The following is a 10,805-nucleotide window of genomic DNA, read 5'->3' on the forward strand; positions in this document are numbered from 1 at the left end:
AATTGTTTACGGAAGGTTCCTGTGGAGAAAGGCAAAGAATTATGTACAGTGGGTAACAGAGGGTGGGCTCTCTTGCATGCCTACCGTCAAGTTTTTGACAAATGTTTATCTCTGCAGTGAGAACAGTTGAGCTTAGAAAAACAACTTATTGAAGCTAAGAATATTTCTACGAGGCTTTCCTGTCAGAATAAGTTATTACAAGATAAGTTAGAAACATATCAAACGATAGCAGAAATGGCTGCAGTCCGTGTCGCTGAATATAGATACAAGAAATGGAGGGGGCGAGTGAGCAAGAGGAAAGTACATTTAGTGATTGCCAAAGCAGGCTTAGATTTTGATCCATCGACTTGGGACTCCAACATCTGGGAATCGTCAGAGTTCTCCTCAGAAGGAGAGCAGCCCTTACAGGGGGAGAGGCAGGACGAGGAGGGAAAAAATGCTAAGAGAGTGGAAGTGCCACCCATTCTAAGACGGAAACTTTAAATCGCTCCAGGGAACCCAGATGGAGTAATGCTAAATAGCCTGGAGGATAGGGGTGGGCGGCCAGCTACGCTCCGTGCACGGAGTGTGCGTAGTGCCGCCTACTCCGCATTTTGCGGAGCTGGCGTAGCCAGGCGGCACTACGCACGCTCCGCAGATGGAGCGTAGCTGGCCGCCACCCGCCTCCCTCCCGCCCTCCCTAAATACTTTCAAATAAAGGAATCAAATAATTTTAAAAGCACTTACCTTGCCCGCCGCTCCCCGCCGCGTCCCCGGGGCTCGTTATCTTCCGTCTTCCGTCTTCTTTAGTAATGCGCATGCGCGGGCGGCCGCGCATGTGCATTTTCACGAGAAAATGCGCATGCGTGGCCGCCCGCGCATGCGCATTACTAAAGAAGACGGAAGATAGCGAGCCCCGGGGACGCGGCGGGCAGCGGCGGCAAGGTAAGTGCTTTTTAAATTATTTGATTCCTTTATTTGAAAGTATTTAGGGAGGGCGGGAGGGAGGCGGGTGGCGGGGCTGGCGGCCAGTGGTGTTTGCGGAGTGGGGCTACGCGGAGTGCGGAGGTGGGCGTAGTTTCTCGCCCACTTCGCGTAGCTCCGCGAAGCCCCACTCCGCCAACTCCGCCCAGGGTTAGATTTTAGTCAGCAGAAAATCAGTGATCTGTTAGTGAGGTTTAGACAGAAGCCTGGCGAGACGCTATTAGCTTGGATGGTGCGCATCTATGATCACAGCGCTTCTGGGGTCATGTTAGATGAGGGGGATGCTGCCAAATTTTGGACTCTCAGTACTGATCCCACATTGCAGGATACTTCAGAACTTTCCACGGTGATGACCAAACTACTCTGTTGCAGCTAGCTGCGCGGGGTGTGGTCACAAGTACCCCCACAGATTCAGACTGGCCTGGGAATGAAAAACCATGGTTCATCCTAAGAGATGCATCACAGAGAATTAAGGAGGAGGGGATGAAGCTGGCTGTTCCTTTAGGTGAGGCACATAATTAGATGGGTCAGCTAATGACTGTGTGAATGCGGAACAAAATCATTCGTTTGGCGCCCCTGCACACAAAGTGGTGATAATGGCTTTCTTAATTAATCAAACTGGTAATACCAGAGGAGAAGTAGTCCAGGTGGTGCGTGAGCTGGGAAAGCTTGGGGAATGGGCCAAGCCAGACAGGGCTTCGCGCTCAGAGCCCTGCTCCGATAAAACCGGGTGACCCGACGTGATATGTTTTTGGCACTGCTAAAGGTTGGGGTGTCAAGGAGTGAGATTGATGGTATTGAGACCAAAAGCATGTGGGAAATGTACCGTAAGTGAGGACTGGATAGGAAGGAGGGGAGTAGGCATGTGAATAGAAAAGATAACAAGAAAGTGAGTCGCCGGGAAACGGAGCCAGAGGAGAAGTCCGAAAAAGCAGGTCAGAAGAGAGAGAGAGGCAATCTCATGTGAGAGTGACAAAAGAGAAAGGTTGGGACCGAGATTGCACAGATTCAGATGGGGACCGGGAAGAGGAGGAGTTGTTCCCTGAGGGTTACCCAACATTGTATTCAGATCTGCGCCGGGACCTGCGCCTTGCAGATGCAGAGCTGCCCAGGTGAAAATTAGATTAGAAAATGGGCCAAGCTCCGGTGCAGGGATGGGCTCGCAAAAATAATAGACCACATGTGAGGGTTGAGATCTATTGGAAAAATAGAAATGTTAAGGAGGTGCGGGCTTTGGTAGACACCAGAGCAGAGACCACATTGATACATGGCAATCCACGAAAATTTAAAGGACAGTGTTTTACTATCACAGGATGGGGAGGACAGGAAACACCAGCAGTGCAAACGGTAATTCAAATGAAAATAGGCAGACTTCCCAAGAGAGCATACGCTGTTTTGATTGTGCCTATTCCCGAGTACATCATTGGCATTGACATTCTGAAAGGTATGACCCTATATTTAGATGATGGATGCTATCAGTTTGGGTCAAAGCAGTACTTCTCGGTGGCTGCTGTGATGGTGGGGCGTTTGAAGATTCCCCCAGTGAATGTCCCCAAGCAACAAAAGTAGTTCACATAAAGCAGTACAGGTTTCCAGGGGGACATGATGAGATTACCGCAACCATACGGGACTTGGTGGAGGCGGGGGTGGTGAGACCGATTACCACAGCCTGGAATAAGCCTGTGTGGCCCTTGCGCAAACCAGACGGAAGCTGACGCATGACAGTTGATTACCGCGAGCTTAATAAGCATACACCCCCGTTGACAGCCGCGGTCCCAGACACCATCACTTTGATTGAGAAAAATCAGAAACACAATGGGACATGGTATGCGGCACTTGATATTGCCAATGCTTTTCACGATTCCAATTGCCCCCGAGTCCCAGAAGCAATTCTCATTCTCATGGAGTGGTAGGCAGTTCACGTTTACATCCCTTCCTATGGGGTACTTACATAGTACCACGATCTGTCACCGGCTGGTGGCAGAGCAATTGGACGAGGTGTCAATCATTCCTGGACTACAACTTTGCCATTACATCGATGATGTGTTGATTCAAGGAGAGACCCAAGAACAGGTGCAGGCTTAACTATACAGAGTTGTAGAGCACTTTCAAAGCAAAGGGTGGGTGATTATTCCCGGGAAGGTGCAGGGACCCTCCTAGAGTGTGAAGTTTTTAGGCATTAAGTGGCATCAGGGACACAGGGAAGTACTGCCACAAGTGATACAAAAGGGGATGATGGATGGAGCGTTTCAGCAAATCAAACACTCACCCCCAGTCAACTGATCTGAGTTTAATCCATCACCATTCTTGACCTCACTTCGCCACCCCAGTTCAGACATGGCCATATGCAAACCAGTCTGACCCTGTCCCTCATGGGAACAGTCTAGCCTGAACTGCCAAGCCACGTCTTCCCTGGACCGGAAACAAGCATCCTGGGACCGGTTTTGGATTCATAACCCTCATCAGCCAGGATATCTTGAATGTAGTGGCAAAGTGAACTAGGGACTCACGTCTGAGCATACCCTGCCAACTTAGGGCGAACAAAGCGATACAAAAGGGGATGATGGACGGAACGTTTGAGCAAATCAAACACTCACCCCAGTCAACTGATCTGGGTTTAATCCATCACCATTCTTTAGCTCACTTCGCCACCCCAGTTCAGACATGGCCATATGCAAATCAGTCTGACCCTGTGCCTCATGGGAACTATCCAGCCCGAACTGCCAAGCCATGTCTTCCCTGGACCAGAAACAAGCATCCTGGGACCAGTTTTGGGTTCATAACCGTCATCAGCCAGGCTATCTTGAATCCAGGGGCAAAATGAGAAAGGGACTCACGTCTGAGCATACCCTGCCAACTTAGGGTGAACAAAGCGATACAAAAAAGGGGATGATGGACGGAGCGTTGGAGCAAATCAAACACTCACTCCCAGTTAACTGACCTGGGTTTAATGCATCACCATTCTTTAGCTCACTTCGCCACCCCAGTTCAGACATGGCCATATGCAAATAAGTCTGACCCTGTGCCTCATGAGAACAGTCCAGCCCGAACTGCCAAGCCATGTCTTTACTGGACCGGAAACAAGTATCCTGGGACCGGTTTCTGGTTCATAACCCTCACCAGCCAGGCTATCTTGAATCCAGTGGCAAAGTGAGCAAGGGACTCACGTCTGAGCATGAATGTTTTGCCATTGTGCAACATTCCGTCCATCATCTTGTTTGTTTTGCTGTTCACCCCATGTGGGAAGGGTATGCCCAGACGTGGTTCCCTTGCTCACTATGCCACTGGAGTGGAGGAACCGTTCCTAGGATGCTTGATTCCGATCAAGGAAAGACATTGCTTGGCAGTTCGGGCTGGACTGTTCCCATGAGGCACAGGGCCAAGACTGATTTGCATATGGCCATGTCTGAACGGGGGTGGCTTGGTGAGCAAAATAACGAAGGATTAAACCCAGATCTGTGACTGCGGTGAATGTTTTGCCATTGTGCAACATTCCATCAATCATCTTGTTTGTTTTGCTGTTCACCCTATGTGGGAAGGGTATGCCCAGACATGGGTCCCTTGCTCACTATGCCACTGGAGTCAAGCTATCCTGGCTGAAGATGGCTGATAGCCAGAAACCGGTCCTAGGATACTTGATTCCGGTCCAGGAACACGTGGCTTGGCAGTTCGGGCTAGACTGTTCCCTGAGGCACAGGGCCAAGACTGATTTCCAAATAGCCATGTCTGAACTGGGGTGGCTTGGTGAGAAAAATAAGGATGGATTAAACCCAGATCTGTGACTGGGGGTGAATGTTTTTCCATTGTGCAACATTCCGTCCATCATCTTGTTTGTTTTGCTGTTCACCCTATGTGGGAAGGGTATGCCCAGACGTGGGTCCCTTGTTCACTACGCCACTGGAGTCAAGCTATCCTGGCTGAAGACGGCTGACAGCCAGAAACCGATCCTAGGATGCTTGATTCCGGTCCAGGAAAGACATGGCTTGGCAGTTCGGGCTGGACTGTTCCCATGAGGCACAGGGCCAAGTCTGATTTGCATATGACCATGTCTGAACTGGGGTGGCTTGGTGAGCGAAATAACGATGGATTAAACCCAGATCTGTGACTGGGGGTGAATGTTTTGCCATTGTGCATTCCGTCCATCATCTTGTTTGTTTTGCCACAAGTGAGGCAAAAGATCAAATAGTTTGCAGTGCCTAAAAACAGTAAGGAGGCGCAGCGTTTCATTGGATTGTTTAGTTTTTGGAGGCAGCACATTCCCCATTTTAGTCAGATTTTGGCCCCTCTGTACAAGGTTACAAGGAAGTTTGAGTTTGAGTGGGGGGAGGTCCAACAACAGGCATTTGAGTCAGCGAAGGAGGCTATACAGCGTGCCTTGGATTTATGGCCCATTCGAGAGGGAAGCATTGATTTAAATGTAACTGCCCAGGATCAATATGCAACCTGCAACCTGTGGCAAAAGCAGGGCAGACAGAAGGTGCCCCTAGGGTTTTGGACAAAGACATTACCTGATGCTGGAGAGGGGTACACTCCTTTTAAGAAGCAGTTGTTGGCATGTTATTGGGCTCTGGTGGATACCGAGCAGTTGACCCTAGGGCACAATGTGTTTTTGAGACCTGAGATACCTTTCATGCATGATGAGCTCACCCAAGAAACAAGGGATTGGGCATGCACAGGAGGCTAGCGTCATAAAGTGGAAGTGGTACATACAAGACAGAGCACGAGTCGGTCCTAAGGTACTGCAGTGCTGCATGAGCAAGTGGCGCAGACTCCCGTAGCAGATGCAGGAATGCTGCAAGACGTACCCATAGTATGAGAGTCCCCGGTGAAATGGGGTGGGCCTTTTTCAGAGTTGTTCACAGAGGACAAAAAGCATGTGCGGTTTACAGATGGCTCAGCCAGATATGTGGGGACTAAGAGACATTGGAAGGCAGTGCCATATAACCCGGTGACCAAAAAGTTGTTGTCAACTATTGGAGAGGGAAGAAGTAGTCAGTTTGCAGAATTGTTTGCTGTTTACCAGGCGTTAAAGCAAGAGCTCCCTGGTACATGTCACATTTACACTGATTCATGGTCTATGGCCAATGGGTTAGCCACTTGGCTTCCCACATGGCATGCTCACAATTGGATGATTCACTATAGGGAGGTTTGGGAAAGGAGTTGTGGCAGAAGATTTTGGAATTGTTGTCCCAGAGTACAGTCACAGTTTATCATGTCAATGCTCATTGCCCGACTGACTCACTAGAGCATTGGTGCAATTCCTTTGCATACCAAGAAGCGAAGATTCGTGAAGCTGAGGTGGAGACACAGGATTCTGACTTGGTGGGCATGGCTTAATGGGCGCATCAGAAAAGTGGACATTTGGACTCAAAGTAGATGGATGTATATTACCCTAGATTTGATTAAGACTGCAATCATTCACTGTCCTGTTTGTCAGCATGCTCAGTACAGATCAGTTCCACAGGTAGTGAGAGGCCAGTTAGGCAGAGGGAAGTTGCCAGGGCAAATGTGGCAAATTGATTTCATCTGGCCGATGCAAACGAGTCGAGGATGTCAGTATGCATGCACGGTGGTGGATACCTATTCTGGCTATCTCATCACCTTTCCATGCAAGAGAGCAACCCAGTCTGACACTCTGAAAATGTTGAATGTGTTGATCTTGTATTACGGAATTCCATTGCATGTCCAAAGTGACAATGGGTCACACTTTAAAGGAAAGATGGTGCAAGATTTTTGTGTGCAGCATAACATATCACATACCCTATTACCCACAGGCAACGGGTTTGATTGAGAGAATGAATGGTTTGCTGAAAGAGTAGTTGAAAAAATTGTCTGATGGGTCATTGAAGGAGTAGAGGGATCACTTGTCTGATGCATTGCAGATTTTGAACAACCGACCCCTTGCTGATGCAGAGACTCCTTTGATATGCATGTTGACCCCAGCTTTGCAGATTAAGCCCCATGTGGCCACAAACACGATTCTGTATTGGGAGACAGCTCCCGGAGCTTTGGCTCCATATCATGCCACACCAGAGGTTGCCGGTCTTGATTTACATGCCTTGAAACTCTATCGATTGCAACCACGAGACATTACCTTGATTGAGACAGGAATTGGAGTTCAAATTCCCCCAGAGCATTTCGGGCTGATCGCTCCTTGATCTGGGCTTGCCCTTAAAGGCATCCAGGTTTTAGGAGGGTGGTCAATGCCGATTACCAGGGGGAGATCAAGTTTATCCTATTGAACAGTGGAAACAATGATATGATTGTGCGACCCGGTGACCCTGTTGCCCAAATGGTCATCATGCCGGTTCATGGAGGAAATGTCATGAAGGGGACGGACCCAGCCCTTCTAACTGTGTGAGGAAAGGGCAGGTTCGGATCTACTGACAAGAACCCAGGGGCAAAATTGTGGGTGGAGTCCCCAAACAAACCTCCTGAACCTGCAGAATTGATCACTAAGGGCAAGGATAATATCCTAACCATCATGAAACCCGGACAGGAAAAGTGGGAAAATGTACCTGCTGAAAATTTTTATTTGCGAGAGTGATTATACCAGTTTGTTTTCTGTTTCTAGATCACAGTATGGCTTGCCTCTGCGACGCTTGCGCTGTATGGTCGGTGTTTGGGCGTGTCCAGAGGGGTACGGGAGGGCCCGGGGATGCCGAAGGGGATCAACCGCCCGAGTCGGATGACATCATTGTTGCAGCAACCGGATAACATCTGGACCTACTTGTCCGGGAATGTGCTGAACACTTTCCACTTCTGTATGAGAAATCTTGCGAGTACAGCTGATATAATATCCACTTGTCTTGTCGCCGTACCTACCCCTGCACATGTGCTTCTGCACATTTTCAACCAAACTAACTTTGATGGGGTAGTGGAAGAAATTGATGTTCGAACACATCGGAGTCTTTATGAGTACTATCGCTTTTGCCCAGAGGTTACAGATAGCCTCTGGAGGAACATGACGAGTATGTATACCTACAATATCTCTACTGGAGACGTTTGCTATCAACTAACTTGTGACCCTGCCAACATTGGCAAGTGTGGCCAATTGAAACTTGAGAAAAGCAAACAATTGACCCCTGATCACCAAACATTGTGCCAGTCACGACATGGCAGTTTTTGTAGTAATGTTACTAACTATATGGTTTGTAATCCCACAGTATTAGCCGCTAGCCATGTTAACCATGTGAAATTACCTGATGGATGGGTGTTCTCGTGTGGCAGTATTTCATACACTTACATACCAGCTAACATAACTGGAGGACCTTGTGCCTTATCACGATTAAGTCTTATGCTTTTTCCCATGCATTCTTTCACACATATTCGCTCTTCTAGAGCTGCTGTTCAATTACCTGAGGATTGTGACTCCAAAATTGACTTGCTTTCTAGAACAGAGTACACTAGTTTGGCTATTTCCATTGTAGGAGTGCCAGGACTGGCTGTTTATAATGCAAGAACTATTGCTAAGCTTGCCTATTTAAATGTGAAGAATCTCAATCATACTTCTGCCGCTTTAGCTGAATTATTATTAGATGTTCAAGGAACAAGAAAAGCTGTTTTGCAGAATAGGGCAGCTGTGGACTATTTGTTGTTAAAACACAACCACGGTTCCTGGGATTTAGAGGACTCTGTTGTTTCAATTTATCTGATCATTCTACATCTATCCTTGCACATATTAATGCCTTAAAAGATTTAGTAAAAGGGGTTACCCAAGACGTTGATCGAGGATGTTGGAATTGGTTGTTTGTGTGGCTACCTAATTTTGGACAGCTTTGTTATATCTTGGGTATTATTTTAGTGATGATTTGCGTTTTTATCTCATTATGTTGTTGCATTCAATGCATTCCGAATCTTCTCTACCTTCTTCGTCCCAGATCCATGGTATTTAGGCCAATGGGTTATGATGGGTGAATCGAAGGTCAAGGGGTGGAATGTACTGTATTTGCCATTTTACACGTGCTAAATTACATGTTGACCTGGATTCCATGCAATGCTCTGATCTTCCATTTTGTTGCATCGCACTTCCATTTTGTGCTGCCTTGTCCTGTAGTTACACTTCACCAGTAACATAAACATGTTTTTCATATAAACCAGTACAAGCTGGTGCGAGGCATCTCGTGAGGTTATGTTGTGCCTTCAGCTTGTTTTCGTTCATTCTATGCTTATCTCTAGGACAGAGGGAGGATGCGCCGTGCAAAGCTCTCCAAGGCCGGAGACAGGGAAAGGAATGTCTTTTGCCTTGGCACATCCAAATCGAATCTGGCCAGGTCTATGTGGGTGAATCTGATGCAGAGATGGGGCCAACACCTGTGAATAGATGGGCAAGAGTGCCCGCTAGAGGCTTCTCGAACATGTTCATTTAAACTATAAAAAGCGGTGTCTATGGGGTGGAGCTCAGGAACTCAGTCTTGGAGTGGACGCACTCGTGGGACAACTTTGCTGCCCGGAGAGATTACTTCCTGTGCCCTGGTCTCTGCAGGGTTCCCGACTTGGTGTTTTCAGTGCTTGGCCAGGGATGTTGAAGGCTCCGGTGCAGACGCATCTGGTGAGGTGCTTTGTACATTGACTGTTTATATACCTGTATTTACAGTTTCAGATATATATATATATATATATTCACTGAAAAAACCATAGGTTATAGACCATATATAGTTAGGAATTCGCATTTACAAAACCTTATTTTACTCACACAAAACCATTGAAATTCCATATATAGTTAGTTGCACTAACTATATATCGCGCACCCGCAATCCACTGCTGATGATGTCACATATTACATCATTCATGACATGGTCAGTGACATCACTGATGACATCACTGATGACATCTCAAATGACATCACTGATGACATCACTGATGACAACATCCAGTGACTGTATGTTTCTGTAAAGTTAAAATATGTCTTACATATTGAAGAATGAGTGGATGTATAAGTGTCTGGATGAAGGATTTAGTAGGTGCATGACTGACTGTATGAGTGAGTGATTAAATGTGTCTCACTGAGTGCATGGGTTAGTGACTAAACTGTCTTAATTTGTGCATCATTATGTCTGTTGTTCTGTAAACTGTTGCATGTGTTGATAAGTAGCTATATGAGTAACTATATGGGTTATTGATTGGTTGCCCAAGTATTTGTATGGGAGACTGAGTGTGTGTGTGGGTGGCTGGGAGGTGTATGACTCTGTGCATAGATGTGTGAGCAGTTGATTCACTAGATGTATGGTTTCAAAAGTGCATGTGGAAACAGCTGTATGGGCGGTTGACTGTGTGCAAGAGTGTATTGGTGAGTGAATGGATATCTCAGTGCTACATGTCAAAGTAAGTACATATGTAAAACACAGTACATGTGAGAGTTGACATATATAAATAACTGTGCATAAGAGCCAGTGAATGTGTGAGTGGCTGTATGGATCATTGTGAACTTGTATCAGGGATTGTATAAGAGAGTAAATATGTGTTAGTATATGTTTGAATAAGTAAAGTTTGTATAACTGTATAGTTGAGGAAATGGAGGTGTGATTGATTCTTTGCATGACTGACTAGGTGTGTGAGTAACTCCATGGATGAGTGACAGTCTGTGAGTGTCTGTTTACACTGATTGTATCTAAGGTTATATTAGAGTCTGAAGAGGTTCATCGTATTATCACATGAATGATATCATCAGTGATGTGATCAGTAATGTCAAATGAGATGTCATCAGTGATGTCATCAGTGATGTCATTTGAGATGTCATCAGTGATGTCATTTGAGATGTCACCAGTGATGTCATCAGTGATGTCACTGACCATGTCATGAATGATGTAATATGTGACATCATCAGCAGTGGATTGCGGGTG

The 10,805-nt window shown here is 46.7% G+C and overlaps 1 protein-coding gene across 1 annotated transcript; it reads left to right on the forward strand.

Moving 5' to 3' along the window:
* The first annotated feature begins 234 nt into the window (after window positions 1-234).
* LOC147726837 (uncharacterized) lies at window positions 235-8,656 on the forward strand. The gene is made up of 2 exons (XM_086963518.1): window positions 235-300; window positions 7,538-8,656. The coding sequence occupies exons 1-2, from the start codon at window positions 235-237 to the stop codon at window positions 8,654-8,656; spliced, it is 1,185 nt and encodes a 394-aa protein (XP_086819644.1).
* The last annotated feature ends 2,149 nt before the right edge of the window (window positions 8,657-10,805 follow it).

Source organism: Lissotriton vulgaris, chromosome 3_1 (assembly GCF_964263255.1).
Source record: "Lissotriton vulgaris chromosome 3_1, aLisVul1.2, whole genome shotgun sequence".
Classification (NCBI taxonomy): Eukaryota; Metazoa; Chordata; class Amphibia; order Caudata; family Salamandridae; genus Lissotriton; species Lissotriton vulgaris.

Excerpts from the sequence above, each read along its gene's own strand:
- LOC147726837 (XM_086963518.1), top strand. The coding sequence starts at position 235 with ATGGCTGCAGTCCGTGTCGCTGAATATAGATACAAGAAATGGAGGGGG. Across the intron at positions 301-7,537 it reads GGCGAGTGAGCAAGAGGAAA|ATCACAGTATGGCTTGCCTC; the intron begins GTACATTTAGTG and ends TTCTGTTTCTAG.